The 16,905-nt window shown below is 30.4% G+C and overlaps 3 protein-coding genes across 9 annotated transcripts in view; 1 reads left to right on the top strand and 2 right to left on the bottom strand.

The window, feature by feature from the left end:
* The window catches only part of LOC115239177 (proton-coupled amino acid transporter 1), a 15,217-nt gene extending 5,811 nt beyond the window's left edge, over positions 1–9,406 (bottom strand). The window contains exons 1-3 of one of the 2 annotated variants that reach the window (XM_029813552.1): positions 9,278–9,406; positions 8,062–8,432; positions 1,011–1,093 (exon numbers count right to left, since the gene is read on the bottom strand). In XM_029813552.1, the coding sequence (XP_029669412.1) occupies positions 1,011–1,093 (83 nt within the window). In that variant the 5' untranslated portion in view covers positions 8,062–8,432; positions 9,278–9,406. The remainder of the gene's footprint in view (positions 1–1,010; positions 1,094–8,061; positions 8,433–9,277) is intronic. The other variant, XM_029813551.1, reaches the window with a different exon arrangement.
* Positions 9,407–13,055: 3,649 nt separating this feature from the next.
* LOC115239179 (ubiquitin carboxyl-terminal hydrolase isozyme L3) lies at positions 13,056–15,008 on the bottom strand. Its single transcript, XM_029813553.1, has 7 exons — positions 14,842–15,008; positions 14,753–14,764; positions 14,453–14,581; positions 14,014–14,165; positions 13,785–13,926; positions 13,627–13,702; positions 13,056–13,376 (listed from the first exon to the last, which is right to left on the bottom strand). The coding sequence occupies exons 1-7, from the start codon at positions 14,872–14,874 to the stop codon at positions 13,231–13,233; spliced, it is 690 nt and encodes a 229-aa protein (XP_029669413.1). The 5' UTR covers positions 14,875–15,008; the 3' UTR covers positions 13,056–13,230.
* Positions 15,009–15,205: 197 nt separating this feature from the next.
* Positions 15,206–16,905, top strand: part of LOC115239175 (alpha-L-fucosidase) — a 3,364-nt gene continuing 1,664 nt past the window's right edge. Inside the window, exons 1-4 of one of the 6 annotated variants that reach the window (XM_029813545.1) lie at positions 15,390–15,528; positions 15,606–15,691; positions 16,241–16,506; positions 16,617–16,868. In XM_029813545.1, the coding sequence (XP_029669405.1) occupies positions 15,618–15,691; positions 16,241–16,506; positions 16,617–16,868 (592 nt within the window). In that variant the 5' untranslated portion in view covers positions 15,390–15,528; positions 15,606–15,617. Of the gene's footprint in view, positions 15,222–15,289; positions 15,307–15,387; positions 15,529–15,564; positions 15,726–16,240; positions 16,507–16,616; positions 16,869–16,905 lie in introns of those variants that run through there. The other 5 variants (XM_029813549.1, XM_029813548.1, XM_029813547.1 and 2 more) reach the window with 5 other exon arrangements.

Below are 16,905 nucleotides of genomic sequence, written 5' to 3'. Positions count from 1 at the left end.
ATAATAATTACATTATTAATTTTACTGCACGATGATGTGGATGCATTCCATTCTAACTACAGTTCTATTTAATCGCCAAGAATAAGGAAATCATGTTTTAAGCTAACACGTGACGATCTCCTGATATTTTAAGTGGTTTTCCATGTACAATGACGTTAATTGCCGGATACGCGCGTATGCGATTTTCAAGCGAGATAATTCAATTTCCACAATTAACATTTATGTGATACTGATTTCTATGAGGAATACACTAAAAAAATATTTTCCGAATTCAATAAGCGTGATAATTATGTCAATACGTCGTTCTTGGCAACCATGTGACACTTGAAATAACATCCGCAGCGATTTATCTATCGTTCCTCTCATTTTAATCCAACAATTTCTTCTAATATTACACTATTCTGATTTACATTACATACACGTATAATGATATAATAGCTCAGACTTGACAGCTGGCTTTTCTATTAATATGTACAAACGAAGCAATATTTACAGATAAAATTCAATAAAATATAATTGATAAAAAAGAAAGATAACGTGATTGATCGATCGCATAATCGCGAAACGTTATTAAACTCGCTTATCATAAATCGCATAATGTCAGAATATAACATTGTTTGACAATCAGTCGCAATAATTACACAACTGAATGAATTGATACTCCAACAAGGTAATTAAATGACGTGACGTGATCAATCAATTAATAATACAGCACACTTGTAATTACACTAATCCGCAATCAATTATTATCTGTAACTACTCATAGCTGTTTCATATTAATTAATTTGGCATTACGTAATAAACTTTTCTCTTTTCGCTCATTGATTAATACTTTTAAAAAATATTTCTATTAAAGGAAATGATAACTAATTAGAAAAATGACGTACGCAAAGTGAACAATGTAATTAAATAAAACTATGTTTAAGAAATGATCATATCTTATTAATTAAAAAATCTGAAAAAAATTATTTATGTACTTGTATGTTTTTATATAAATATCATATATTTACCCAAGTGACTGCTTGAATGTTGTTTCATCGTCATGAATGGAGGACTTCTTTGCAGAAATCGCAGGATTGCTGTTCAGTTCCATCTGTAAAATATTAAAAGATGACAATAAAAATACGCTTTAAAAGCTAATAAACTTGTCGCACACTGCGTGTGCGCGTGTGTGTGAATGTAAATTCCGAATGCGCATTTTTCGTAATGACACATGCGTTTTTCGTAATGACATAAAAAGATGTCACGATGAAAGTCCTGTGTCCAACCGTCTAGACAAACTTACGACATATGATGAATGAAACACGCCGTAAGAGCGTCTCGCCAAGTATGTATGTAAAGTATGTATAAAATGAGCTCGCGAAAGAGACGCTATACAGTGATATTTTTTACCCGAGATTGATAAAATTTTCTGGATATAAATTTTAGAAGTAATTTATTATTTTCATTTAAATAAAATAATTTTTACACAAAATTTGTTTAATACGAAAAAATAATCGATTTTTTCGGATTCTCAAAAGCGCTTTAATATATGAATTTATACGCGTATTGTATTCGTGTGCTTTGTTTCTAAATACTGACGTATCATGACTCTTGAATTATTCAAGAAACGATAACACTTGTCTCAAAGCAAAATGAACATATTATTTTGTTATAATTAATTTTTTTATTAATTATTAATTAATATTATTTTTATTATCAATAAAATTATTATTCATTTTTCGAATAATTAAGAATCATGATGTGGGAATATTAAAGAGCGAATTATGTGTGCACACCGAATATATATAAAAATAATAAAAATAGGTCGAGGACGATCTCGACTTCTTCGGTATTATTCCATTATTAATAGCGTATTGTTGTTCGTCAATTAAACGCGCGAATTGTGTCTCTGTACGTAAGTCTCTTTATTGATTGATTTCTTAATTAATCTGTAGCGTGCACAGTAGTTAATCCCGCGACAGAGATTGATACACATGTTGAAATACCGATTGAGGAGAGAAAAAAATGTGCGTATGAGATATGAAATGTGACAATTCTGTCTTAACTAACAATGTCATAATATATAAATACAAATATAAATTGTCACAATAATTTCTTCAATAAGTTTTTATTTTTCTTTAGATGATCATATTTGGCATATCAGCGTGCCTATTTCTTGCGAAAACATGGGAAACCTGAAATTCTCGAGGATTTCTTCTTTACCTGGAAAAATCAGGGATTTCTCATGAAATATTATTGGAACTCAAGAAATTTTTAAAGAAGTTCTCTCTTTGATAATTTTGCTCTTATATTATAAACAATCAGCAATCCGCCGATAAACCAAAATGTAAAAAAAAAAATAAAACAAGAAGCACAGGCTTGATAATTTTGCTCTTATATTATAAACAATCAGCAATCCGCCGATAAACCAAAATATAAAAAAAAATAAAACAAGAAGTACAGGCCCACTTAAATTAAAAATCACATACAAATCAAGTGAAAAACTGAATAGCTTTCGTCAGATAAACATTGTGTACTTGTATAACATTTTCTTTTTTTATCACTAATAATTACCATAAAGAATATGTACTGCATACTCAATATTTTTTGTTAAAGCATTGGATATATATAAACAGAGATAAATATAAACGGAGTTAAATGTATATTTATAATATATTGTAAACGCATAATTTTTTTTTTACAGATCACATACAAATCAATAGCAAGTGAGAGCCGGCGCGGTAATTGGTGCGCATACTTATAATAAACGTACATTTATTAATTTCGTGTATTAGTTCTTAACAAAAAATATTGAGTATGCAGTACATATTCTTTATGGTAATTATTAGTGATAAAAAAAGAAAATGTTATACAAGTACACAATGTTTATCTGACGAAAGCTATTCATTTTTTTTTTTTTTTTCAGTACATTTGCAACTTTGAAACTTAAGTGGCTTTGTTCTTTTTTATAAGTAAAAAGTATTAACAAATGCATACAAAAAAAAACATTTTAGAAAATTGCAGCAAAATCTCTTTGAAATATTCTCTTTATCTGGAGTCTTGAACAAAAATATTCTAAAAGATCAGAAAATTTTCAAGGAATATTTTTTACAAGATTTGAGTAGAACACCCATGTATATGTGTGTAACAAATCAATCAATATTTTAAATTATAAAATTATAGTTATTTTTATAATTAAAGTATTTACTTGAAATATATTATTTCCGAATTTTGCACGGTCTTTCTTTTTATATTACATAAATTACATAAAAACAAAGTATGCGGTCTATTCTTGTAACAAGTTTTTCAATCAATTTGCACGAGTAAGTAGTGCACGTTTGTTCTTAATAAAAATCTTCATCTATGCGTTCGTTACTAATTTCTTTTTTTTTCTTTTAGTCCTAAGATAATAGAAACGAATGGAAAATTTCCCTATCCCTATCCCTATCCCGTAACAAACTTTTTAGAAAGATAAGCGATAGAAACAGAGGAAAGTTTTATGCTATCTAATCTTTATTACTCATGTCTGTTTTTACATAAAACGGACACGAATCTTCCGATTACATATTATAAACTCGTATGAAAGATATTCGTGACGCGGAAGATTACAAGCGATGTTTCTTTAAGTGAAATAAAAAAAGAAATGACCTTATATATTAATCATCATGTAAAACGCGACTATAATCATTTCCTGCGCCATTTACTTTTAATGGCGTAAACGAGTCTAATCGAGATAATCCTCCAAGTTACACACAACTCACTATCAGCTTAATGTAAACCGTACGTGCGCGTGGGGTTGACATCGACGCAAGTAAAACAACACGCTAACTATTTACAGTTTATGACGCATATACCATCTTATAACGCGTCACGCTTAATATCGATCATTATCTGCGAAATGTGCGCGAAACGGCAATTAATCGCTATTTATAAGAAATAATAACGCAAAACACGTTTGCAACATGTAATCGACGTAGAAAAAAAACGACGACTAATTACAAAATTGTTCGCATAATTAACTCAATACTGTTGCTACATTAATACACAGCGAGTAAAGAATTGCAAATATACGTCAATCCTACCTATATAGTAACTTATATAACAAACTCGTTATTCAATACCGATGCCGTGTCAAAAGTTATTGACGATACCAATTTACAGTGAAGCAGTCTGTAAAATGTTTGAAATAACTTTATATAAACGGATTTATACTCTCGTTATTCGAATAGAAATAAAAACACGATAGCTGAGCATATTAATATATGTAATATAAATATCCCGGTCTGACGTAATCTAAATCTTTGAAAATATTTTCGACGCGCGTTTATTTGTGTATATATACACATATGTGTGTTTGTGAGACGAATATCCATGTATATATACTTATGTGTTTTATATACATATATATATATATATATTTTCACTATCATCTCTCACACACATTTGATACTATATATCCTGAACAATACATCATATCAAATTATCGATATTAGTTTGCATATTCGTACACGTGACTCACTTGACTGATATACTTTATCACTGAGCAATTGCAACATGCAGATAAATAAAGTTTGTTATTTTAAAGCGAATGCAAGATAAATGTGGCAATGTCTTTTTTATCAATCCATTTTTTTCTCTACAATCCGTATATCGTAAGTATATTACATATTATATACTTAAGAGAGCTAGTTATTTGATGTTACTTCCGTTTAATTCGCGCGCGTGATGCTCATCAGAATCATAAAGTCTTCCGATAAAAATCAACGCAAGTATAACAAGTAAAAATATGAACACATTACAATTTATAACTACATTTCTAATGCACATGAAGCATTAATAATCACATTAAAATTCGTAACTACACATTTATAATGCACATTAATTTACATATAATTAAATTTTGATATAATAAGATACGTTTGTATTAATTCTACTTTTTTTCAAATAATAAATCCGATTATTGCATACAAATATATAAGTGTGATTAAAAAGACTTTTACTACGAAAAATAATGAAAATGCAATTGATTATGCTATTATGTGTCGAGTAATTTAAATAAATAGATTTTACAACTCAAAGATATATCATATGTCAAAAAAAAAAAAAAAAACAATCGTATTTCAATAAAAAGATAACAGGATAAAGAACTGGCCTAATATTCGCTGAAAATTTGTGTTCTGTTTTTTATTGTACGACTTAATCATATAATCATACGATAAACATGCCGTCGACGTACTTATTCACTCACAGTCAACTTAATATAATCGTCGTAATTGCTTTCGTAATTTATCAGAAGTTTTTCAACATGCCGACTACGTGATCATATCGGTCAAAGTGGAGCAGAATAGCATTATTAAGAAGAGTAAAATATCGTTCAATCAATTGAATCTCTTAAATCGTGATAATAAAGATAACTGCAATGTAAAAATTACTGCAATACGAATTTTAATCGAGTGTAGCTGTCAAATTATGTAATTATGTAAGCTCATGATTGTCGTTCACAAATTCACGGTCTCACGATATAATACATCAGACAGCCTAAAACTGGGACAACTAAACTGTTTACTGTCACGTGTTTCACTTAAGGAAGCGCAACGTCTTCTTTGACCGATGTAAATTCACTTTTTGGCAATGTTACCGTTGGCGACATTACCAAAATAGAAATATTTAACGGCTCCTCTTTAGCCGGTGTCACGTGCACTTTTATCAGACGCGAACCGCGATTGCTTCAAAGCGCCAGTAATGTTTCTGTTTTTGCCAACGGAAAAAAGGGAAGGAAGCGGGCGAAGAACTTTGGAAAAAGCCGCAAAGATTTAGAAAAGATTTCTTATAAAAATTCTTTCTCACGAACACAATAGCGGCATTTCCTAAAATTTATCAAACATCATTGAAAGTCACGATATTTTATTTACGATTAATGAATGTAATCGCGCTTCTCTTAAGCCTGTGAAAAGTAACGCGATTAGATAATTACTTAAAATGACAGATAAAAGCGTTTTGCATAAGAAAAATAATGCACTCCGAGTATATATGTACTTTCAAAAATGTTTTTGGAAAATTTTAAAACTTTATTAGAAATTAAACATTTTCGAAAATGAATCTGATGAATATGATAATATAATTCGAAAGAATCATTAAGAGATAATTTTAGAAATAAAAACTGAAGTAATGAAAGGGGGAGAAAGAGGAAGAAAATATATATTATCTTTACAAAAAAGATATAATATGTTTATAAAATACATTGAACATCTTACATTGATTACACGATCATCTCTTTGCATTTTAATATCTAATCTTTCATAGAAGCAATTTTAAAACATTTAACATTATATTATACAAGCGTGTCATCACATATGATAAGTCAATATCATTATACGATAAGCCAACGTCCGACCTATTCTTATCAAAAATCAAACCCGCGATCCAATGCAATCAAAAATAAAGTTTTCCGTCTCGCTATACAGATAAATAAAAAAATATTTCGCAAACGAATCCTCAATAATACGAACAATGCAGCAAAATGATGATATTTCTATTCAATGGAAATTTTTTTCTATTGTGTGTGTTGTATGTGTCACTGATTTTCTTCATTATTTCCTGCTTCGACCGCAATCGGCAATCTAAATTATTGCACTTACTATCCTTGAAGCATGCCACCGGAAAAAATGCACTTTTTCTCCGCATATTAACATTTACGAAGGTGTAATTCATAATCGTATCATGTGATATGCACGTGATACGTATTCCGAGATATGCAAGTGTATTGCCTAAGAGATATTCGCAGAATCCTATTCCGTTGGGACTTTAAAACGCTGATAAATATCCTCGTTCAATCGCATTCAATGATAAAAGCGCAATAAATCTTATATCGAGTGGATCGTATTTGTAATCAAATCTTATTTCGGCGCTAAATCTAACAGGTCATTGCGTGTAATGGACGCTTGCCAAAAAATCGTATTACGTCGAGCAAAATTGCAAATATGTATAATACGATCTCGAAAAGAACTTCAGAGATAAATGATACAAAGTTATTTGCGCAGAAAGATTAACTGCCCAAAGAAAACTTATCTACCTGATAAATATTGTCATAAAAAATGATGTCTCTCCTGCTGTCTCAATACTGGTAAAACGCTTCGAAAAACTATGCAAACTTGCAGTTAAAAACAAAACCGAAACAAAGGTGTCCTTGGCTAAAACGATCTACCACGCAGCTATCACGATGTAATAAAAACTTGAAATAAAAATAATAAAAATTAATGACAAATCGCACAATAAGAATTTAATAATTATGTAAATGTACAAATGTTCATTAATAATAAGATTGATATTTCGTTAGCAGAGAATAGATATATCGTTTCGATATAAAGAAATTATAATTTATATAGCGTAATTCTTTTTTTGCAAATTCTCTCAAGATAAAGCTTTATTATTAGTTACTTTCTCTCAAGATAAAGATATAAGTAAAGTCTAAAATCATTGTGCTATTGCAATAAATAACGAAACTGCAGAATTGATTTTTCCAACGTTATTTAAATCTTTAATTTTTTTAATGCTTACGAAAATATTTGCATGTAATGGGTTCGATGAACTCGTATTATTAAGTATCGCATCAAGATAATATATTTTGCAACTGTATCGTTCGCGAAAAACTACAACAGCTCCAATTTTGTTTCGAAGCATTGCATAAAAGTATATGATTCTGGAACCTGTCAAAACCGCGTCAACAAACTTATTGAAGCGAATGTCGTTAGAAATTATCGCATTTCCACTCTTATCAGTCGTGACAACTAAATTTAAATACTTATGTAACGCATCGATGTAATTTAAGCGCGAAAATACGTCAATATTATATTTTAATCCATATGCACATCACATTGAATCCTTGAAAGCATGCTGTCCCCGAATACTTTCCCAGATTGGTTTCAAGGAAATCTACTCATTCATTATACAATTCGTTATACGAATTGCGAGTCGTCCGCGATAATAAATGAGACACTGAAAAGAAAGATCAACAACTGATCGGTGTTGTTGATGAACGTGTCGAAATACATACCGAAAGCAGATATAATGCAGACGTACCTTTTCGCAATCGCGTTAGTCAGTTGATTTGTTGTAACCAGAGAATTGAACGCGGATAACCCATGGATGGTGTCCGTCGTCGTTCCTACGGATACGTGCAACGGTCGGCTGCTTACGCGCGACTGAAACGGTGTCAGCGAAACCAAGTAGTATTACTCGCGCCTCAACAAACACTCTCCGAAGGCTGTCTACTTCCTTCTGGCTTCCTTCGCTCACCGCCCGGTGCTGAAATGCCTCGTTCCGCGTATGTCCCTTTATTCTTGGCACCAGGGCAGAGACCGTGTCGGTTTCGTCACGGACCGAAAATCGACCTCGATCCCGCTAGCCCGAGTAGCTCCCCTAATAGGAATACCCTGAGTCATATATCTCAGCTGTGCAGAGATACCATTAGGTGTGCAAATTTTCTAGATACCAGTTATGTTATTGAAAGAGTTGATACAAAACAAAAAACAAAATATTATTGAAAAAATATGCATAACCTGTTGAAAAAATAATGAAAGATTGAATTAAATACTAAAAAAAAATTCGTCAAATTAAATAAGAATTGTAATTAAAGAATACAAAATTATTAAAATATAATAAAAAATAATAAATGATTTAATTGAAGACAATAATTCCGTATTTAAAAAAATTAAATTTAAGAAAATTACAATTCTTCTCTCTTATTTCTAAGGCAATTTTAATTTAAATAAAAAATGTTAAAAAAAGAATACGGACATTTATTAGCGTGTAGTAATCACAGACAGTGAATAAAAAAAGTCTTATAGCGAGCTAAAAAAAGATTATAAGCGAGCGAATTAAGCATTGCTTGAAAGCGTATATCAGCGTCGCGCCGATTGCAACGGTCCTGTACTTTCTCGTGAATGCAATCAAAGATTAACGAGTCGGAACAAAGCAAGAATATTGTCATTTATTTTGCGCCTGAGGCATGTATAAAAAGATCTTCAATGATACGACTGCAACGTGCAAAGACTGATATATAACAACACCTATTATACGCATTCGTTTCGATAATAAAAGAAAATGTTGAACTTGGCAAATATAAAAAATTTATAAAAATCAGAAAAGGGAGTTTTTTTCAATTTTTGAGAAGTTCACTATTCGCAGGAAAAAAAAATTGAATTTCACGTGTTGTGTGATTTTAATAGTTTGCATATAAATTCTGCGTTTAATTAAAAATGATGTAAAGTAACACTAAAATCTAAGGAAATCCCACCTCGCTATTGACGCACGTTTCTCACACAAAGGTTTTTTCCCTTTGGTCCAGTAAAAGTAAGAGTACATTAGCCATGGCACCAAGGCCGTGCCCGAGTACGAACCGCAACTAAAAGCGATGTGGGCGAACAGAAACGCAGTATAAGAAGAGATAAGAAGCATATTTAAAACATTCACGCGTATCAAATTTGCAAAAAGAATGAGACTCGCCTCTAATCTAACAACACGGATACAAAAATGAGGTCATACGTACAATTTTATATGCGTGGGTTGACCTTAAACACATTCCGCCGTAAACGAGTGCGAATGACGTTAATCTGTATGCACGAACATATGCTTAGCTCTTCAAAAGAATTTTCGTTCTATTCTTTAAAGTGCGTCGAGCTATCTTGACGGAAGCCGCGATAACGAATAATTGGAGCAAAAATTATTTTCAACTTGCATAACTAATTTGTATACCTATGACATTATTTCTTCCTCTTTATTAAAAAGGAAATAATTTTTATTTTAATAACTTAATTAATTAATTGTTTTTGCCATTAAATTTTTTTATTTGTAATTAATTTTACTATCATATTTTCAAAATGTTTTTGTTGATAAGGAATATTTCCTATTAAAATATGAAGAGGATTTATCATATTGATGCATTTACAAAAAATTAAATGTGTATAATAAATGGCGCGCTCTTTTAAAGTTCAAATATCATGAAAAAGAACGCATCTTTCTCTTCGCATGTAATTTTCTTAAAGTGCTTCTTTTACAGAATGAAAGATATATCTATAGATATATTATGTTAATGAGTTTATAACGAATAGCAAAAGAAATCGCCCGAAGCTATTCGAGAAATACACGGATGAGAGATTCCTTTGGCGGCTATTTGTTACACGCGCGATTGCGTTAAAATTTTGCATTGCGAAATCTTTGGTAAGACACAGATATCGCATTGCAGTTAATCAGGAAGCTTTACGGAATTGCCACAATAAATGATTTCATAGTAAACGTAATACTGTCGTGTGATTAATAAATTTGCTCTATCGCAGCTTGCTTATCAGCCGCTCTGAGACAACTATTCTATTGAGAATCTGCGCAAAATACGCGAAACTTCATTTCCGTAGATTTCACCTTGAAATGCTGATATACGAATACACGAGTTATTCGATAAGTAATGCGATAAGCGGATAAGCTTGCAATCTTCAGTTTAAAATGTCACGCGTATTTTTCTATATGTATTTTTTTTTTAATTATTATAAATTATATGATAAAACAGCTATTTTTCATGAAACTTGGGAAATATCTGTAACGAAGACATATTAATAAATATATATTGCATATTTTCTTCTTCGCTCCACGGATTTCTTGTGAAGATCACTGTTATTGATCTGAAAAAAATATTGAATTTATATATTCTATTAAATAATAAAATATTATTTGTTATTGCACAATTTTTTCTATAGAAGTCAAATTTTCAAAATTTTCATCACTCATTAGATATTATATTTCAAAGGCTTCGAGCGACTTTCTTGGATTTCTTATAACACTCAATCATTGTTTTGAAGTAGTGATAAAAATTTAACAAATAATATGATTACGTTGTAAACACGATAATTTTCAAAACAAAGAAGCTGATCAAATAAATTATGACATAATGGAATTTGGAATATGGAATATGTAATCTACTGCACTTGTTAATCAACATCTTCATCAAGATGGAAGAACACCGAAAAATAAAATACATGTAATCTATTGCACTTGTTAATCAACATCTTCATCGAGATGGAAGAACACCGAAAAATAAAATACATAGTGGCGCTTCTGCTATGTTAATGCGTCAAAAGCTAAGGTCTTTCTGCAGCAACACAGCAATTTATAATATATTTCGCATAACTTATTTGTGTTAGAATATAACCGGTCTCCGATGCTATATTTATATAACCGGTCCAGTTCACATAGTCGAGGGCTAAATTTTCCACTAAAATGACACATATCTGGAGAGAGATATCTTTCTCACAATAAGAATACTTTCAATGCATAATACATAATTCTAAAGACTGCACCATTTAGTTTATCGCGCGCGGGGCTGTCTCGAAATAATTCTTTAGGCTTTATCTACAAAAAAATCCATATATGTAAAGAACAAAATTTAAAATTATTTTTTGTATCCATGTGTTAAATTGCATATAGCGCACACACACACTTTTATAATATATTATTATATAAAATAGATATAAATAATGACAAGTAAAATAAAGAATTCTAAATATAAAATAGATATAAATAATAACAAAAAAATAAAGAATTCTAAATTTATATATGAACACTATCTTTACACACACAATTATGATTGCGTTTTAATAAATTTCTAGATAGCATTCTTCGCTTTAGAACAAAACAGTATTACATAATCTGTTACTAGAGAGAGAATTTAAGTTAATTTTATATTTTAAAGTCACTATTTTGAAAGTTGTGCCAAGATATATTTAGTCTCTTGGAAGAGAATCCAAAATAACTTTCTCCGGCTGGTCAGTGACCGTTTGTGTTTTTGTAATAATAATACAATAATACATCGTGTAATAACATATTTTTACATATGTAATGGAGACTTATAACATAAATATATTCTTTCGAAAGACAATAGAATGTTCTAAAAATTAATTCGTATCTTAAAAATAAACGAACATTTATGGAATCCATGTATTAATTCATTGCATTCCCGACAATCTCCTAGTTATTTTCAATTAAGAAAGATAAATATTTCTAAATTTGTCAATAAACATCGTTTTAAACTTATATGTTTTCAAGAAATATAAGAATGTTATGAATAATTAAATATTCAAAACCCAAAAATTATTTTTTTTGTCAGAGATACGAATTATCATCAATCAACCAATACTTGAATCATTATAATGAAAAGTGCACAAATCACTATTTTTACGAAATTGAATTGATATCGCAACATATACAATTTCTATCAGTCACGTTATTTCTTATAAATATTATGAAAAAGATATCACATCCTTTCGTCAAAACAATTATTACCACACTCTCAAAGAGAAGCATTTTTCTAATTGTATCTATTTATACTTCCGTTTATGTCTTTATGTCAAACAATATGTATTTATTATATACTTATAGATTATATAGATAATAGTAATATATGTACAAATAATAAAATATATAAAAGCACAAGAAAGTTTTTCATTTATTATGATTCATGCCGTTTCCATAACACAATAAACTTCTCTCTAAAAAAATTTTGATATTACTTGTAATAATATCAATACTTATCTCGAGTCATAATATTAATATTTTATCTCTACGAATTGCATAATGTATCAACGTGATAAATATGTGATCTGTGAAATATGATCGAAATTTTATTAATGAAAACAAAAATATGCATGAAGTATATAAGTGATGATGATCAGAGAGAAAAGAATGCCAAAATAAATATCAGTGTGCTAAATCTATGCCAAATGAGAGATTGTATCAATGCTAATTTATAATCAACTCTAACTTGCACGTTGAAACTTGTCTTTGGCAGTCGTTCACTTTGTTGCGCAAAGCTCAGAGACCTTGACCGACACGCGATATCTAGTTTGTTTAAACTTTATATATGTATAGCATCTCATGCGCATATCGCTTCGTATTTTTATTTTTCCTGATTATCAAAACTACATGTTATTTTTGATATTATTAAATCTAATATAAAAACTACACGCGCGAGGGAAACGTACTGAAGGATTCAGTTATAGGATTCTTTCAATAAAAACAGTGCAATAAACAATTGCATGTATAAATTTCTTTCATTGACGTGCTACATATTGTCGAGAAAGCTGGCAATCAGTAAAACTGAAAATAAATGCGTTGCCGAAGCGAAATAATGTAACATTGTAAAATAAATTATTCAGATGTCTCTTAAGTTAGCTTAAAAGCGAATGCATTTGGGCATGGCATTTATTCGCTGGCAGCGAGGGCGACCGCCGTGAAACGCACTTCGGTGGGATCACGCTCCATGTATTCCTTACATACGCGAGCGGCATCATTCAAAAGTGTTTCTGGCGTAGTCTGACCGTGATTAATAGGAGCAGTTTTTCGACCATCTGAAAAAATCAAATTTTTGTTATTATAACATTTTAAATAAGATGATAACTAGCTCCGTGCTAGAATCGTTGCAGCTAATAATCAATAGTTTAAAGTTTCATCCCAATTAATCATCCTATATATTTATAATTAAGAGCATTGATGGAATTATCTACTTGTGCCAAATCAGTATAAATATTGCAGGCAAATAAAACTCTACCCTCCAATATTATTATCAAAACATAAAATCAATATAGATCAAATATATACCTAGCTCGTATAGAGAGCCATCTTTATGTATAAATGCGACAAAATGATGGTACACCTCCATATCTTCAGCTGGCGCCTAAAGGAAAAAGAAAATATGTATATTTATTTTAACGGTTTAAAAAACAATTGTCATTCTTAACTACAAAATGGCAAAGTACCTCAGTCTGTCCTTCTTGGGCAGATTCCATGTGAGTATCAATGATATCTTGTGCATTTTCTAAACGCTCCCCACGCTCAGTATATGAAAGTCCTTTGGTTTGATCCAAAAATGTCTTGAGAAATCCATCCTCCAACTGTATGCTATAGAACAAATATTTACTTGTACATTTCTATTTATATATATATGTGACAAACTTGATTATATACAATTGATGAATAAATACTCACGTATCCAAATTATTGGCCACACTATGAAGTAACGCAATTGTTCCACATGCATTTGAAATACATTGCTTCATATGGTAAATAGAATCTGGAACATCGCTTTTGCTATCCTTGACTTCTTCTTCTTCTTCTTTTTCCTCCTTGGTCTTTTCAGTCTAAGAACAAACCAAAATAAATTTTAATAGAGCCAGTATTTTATATGTTGTATTAAAGCAGATCAAAAAGTAAGATTCCCTGTTCTATTTACAACTTTTATTTATCACTTATGCACAAATTGGACTTATTGTGTTAAGATAAGATAGTGACTATTTTTCAATATAGTCTTCGCAGTAGAGATTGCTGTCCAAAAAATTAGTTCTTATTTTAACAAGTCCAATTTATTAAGTTGTAAATAAAAGTCATAACAGGGAACGTTACTTTCGATCCATCCCAGTATATATACCTTTGCGGACATAGGATAAAGCAACACAACGGCAAGGACAGGCCTAGGGATAATTGCCAACAAGTCCGAGTCGAAACTATATACATCTGCGATCGACCATTTCTTTGGAACGCCCAACTTATGGAGGAACTACAAAAATAGATGTACACTAAACTTTTGCGAATTCTAAAATTGCGTCAAAAAAATTAAATGTATTGTTTCATGGAAAATATATCATTGATCGATGAACACAAATCATCGTATGTACAACTGGAAATATCGAGACAATAACGAGGTTGATCGAACGTGGCAACCGCTTACCTTCGTCATAACCTAAAACAGAAAACAAAATCCATTAAAATCCATTGCTTGAAGAATATTCGTTACAATTTGACAAAAAGATCGCTCACCTCTGAATTCGATTCTAAGGGTACCCAAGCCATATTAAATTACGATCAAGAGATAGAGAGAAGGAAATTTTATTCTGAAACGCCGGTAAAATCGTCTATTTATTAACGAATTTCCCCTGCTGAAAGCCCTTTTGATTTAAATTCGTGCGATCCTGTTTTCATGACGAGAACAAAACGTCAAGTCACGATAAATCTCGTTCTCGAATCGCGCGAAATATTTCGCACGATACGATTGGTCATGAAAAATATTATATAATACAGAGTGTTCGGAAAGTAACTATATGTACACTTATTTCAAATAGTAAATATTTATCAAACAATATCAGCAAATTGATCTTTCTTTATGAGAGGCATATCACCAGGAAAATTGAAGGTTTTTGGTAAAAAGATTAGATGAGTTAAAATTTGTTTATGGAGGTCACTTACATCTTTTATGAAAAAAGACTAATTTTTTAATAATGTTTGGTAAATCTTTTTAATACTTGAAATAGATGTATAGTTACTTTCCGAATACCCTGTATATGTATGTATCCATTTCTCTTTCTCCTCCTTCCATTTCTTGCCTGTACAACACATGTTGGACATTTGCATGTGTAACACATATGTGGAATTATAAAGGATGCTAAAAAATGTGTCGCAACACAAGATAGATATATATTTGGAGAGAAAAAAAAAATTCTATAAAATGTAATGCATATAATCACTTTTGGCATAAGTAATGGATAGCATAAACAACTTCTTTTTTATTTATATCTCTACACTAGATTACATCTCAAATGACCCTTACATATATGCAGATAAATGCTGAAAAGAGTGAGAAGGGAATGGAGGGGAAGAGAGATTTACACATGTGATTATATATCATACGACGGATTAAAGATAATGTAATCGGTGGAGATAACATATTTGCATTATATCAATATTATGAAATAAAAATGTTTAATATTTGTTTGTAATTATATATATATGGGAATACAATTTTTATTAATTATAAAATTTATTAGACAATCGTCAATTTGGAATATATAAACTTCTTAAAATTTGAAAATTCTATTTATATATATTCTCCACTCCGAATTTTCATATTTTTCAAGATTCATAAATATCAAAGATCAAGAACAAACTGATGATTTGCATATAAGTATATGTATTAAGATTAACGTTAATAAAAAGATACTCCAAACTCTTCTTTTTGTGAAGTTATATACATATTCTGTATGTTAAAAGTGTGTATATAAGTTATATACACAGATTACAAACATCGGTTTAATTAGATCTTTGTCTACAAAAATATACTGTATTGATTTAATCTAATCTCAAAATAATATATCAATGATATAAATGATACAAAAGACATATTCATCATCCATTGCTCTCATTGCAAGTTTTCTGCTGTTAGGATGATGCTGTTTGTACATATTTTGTGTGCTGTGCTGATTCTTTGCGTATCAGTGAAGGCATACTTTAACGTGGTAGCGAAAACAGATGAGTATAACTTCATGCTACATTTGACAAAAGCATCCAAATTTGTTCCAACTTGGTCTAGTCTAGACAATCGACCGCTTCCATCTTGGTACGATGAAGCAAAATTTGGAATATTTATTCACTGGGGTGTATTCAGTGTACCTAGCTTTGGCTCTGAATGGTTTTGGAATAATTGGAAAGGTTGAATGCTTTCATATAATTTTTATATATTCAATACTTTACAAATATTACTATATATATGTTTGTGATAATTATATATCCTTATGCATATTTTTTTTATAATATTGCAGAGGAGATTGCAAGTACAAAATATCATGATTTTATGAGACAAAGATATCCTCCAAATTTTACCTATCAAGACTTTGCACGTGATTTTACTGCTGAATTCTTCAATGCATCTGAGTGGGCTGAATTATTTAAAGCATCAGGTGCAAAATATGTTGTATTGACAAGCAAACATCATGAAGGGTATACATTATGGCCGTCAAGATACTCATTCAGTTGGAATTCTATGGATGTAGGACCTAAAAAGGATCTTATTGGTAATACATATTTAAAATAATAAATATATATTTAAAA

Source organism: Formica exsecta, unplaced genomic scaffold (genome assembly GCF_003651465.1).
Source record: "Formica exsecta isolate Colony F162 unplaced genomic scaffold, ASM365146v1 scaffold365, whole genome shotgun sequence".
NCBI lineage: Eukaryota > Metazoa > Arthropoda > Insecta > Hymenoptera > Formicidae > Formica > Formica exsecta.
This window is presented reverse-complemented; position numbering and strand designations above follow the sequence as displayed.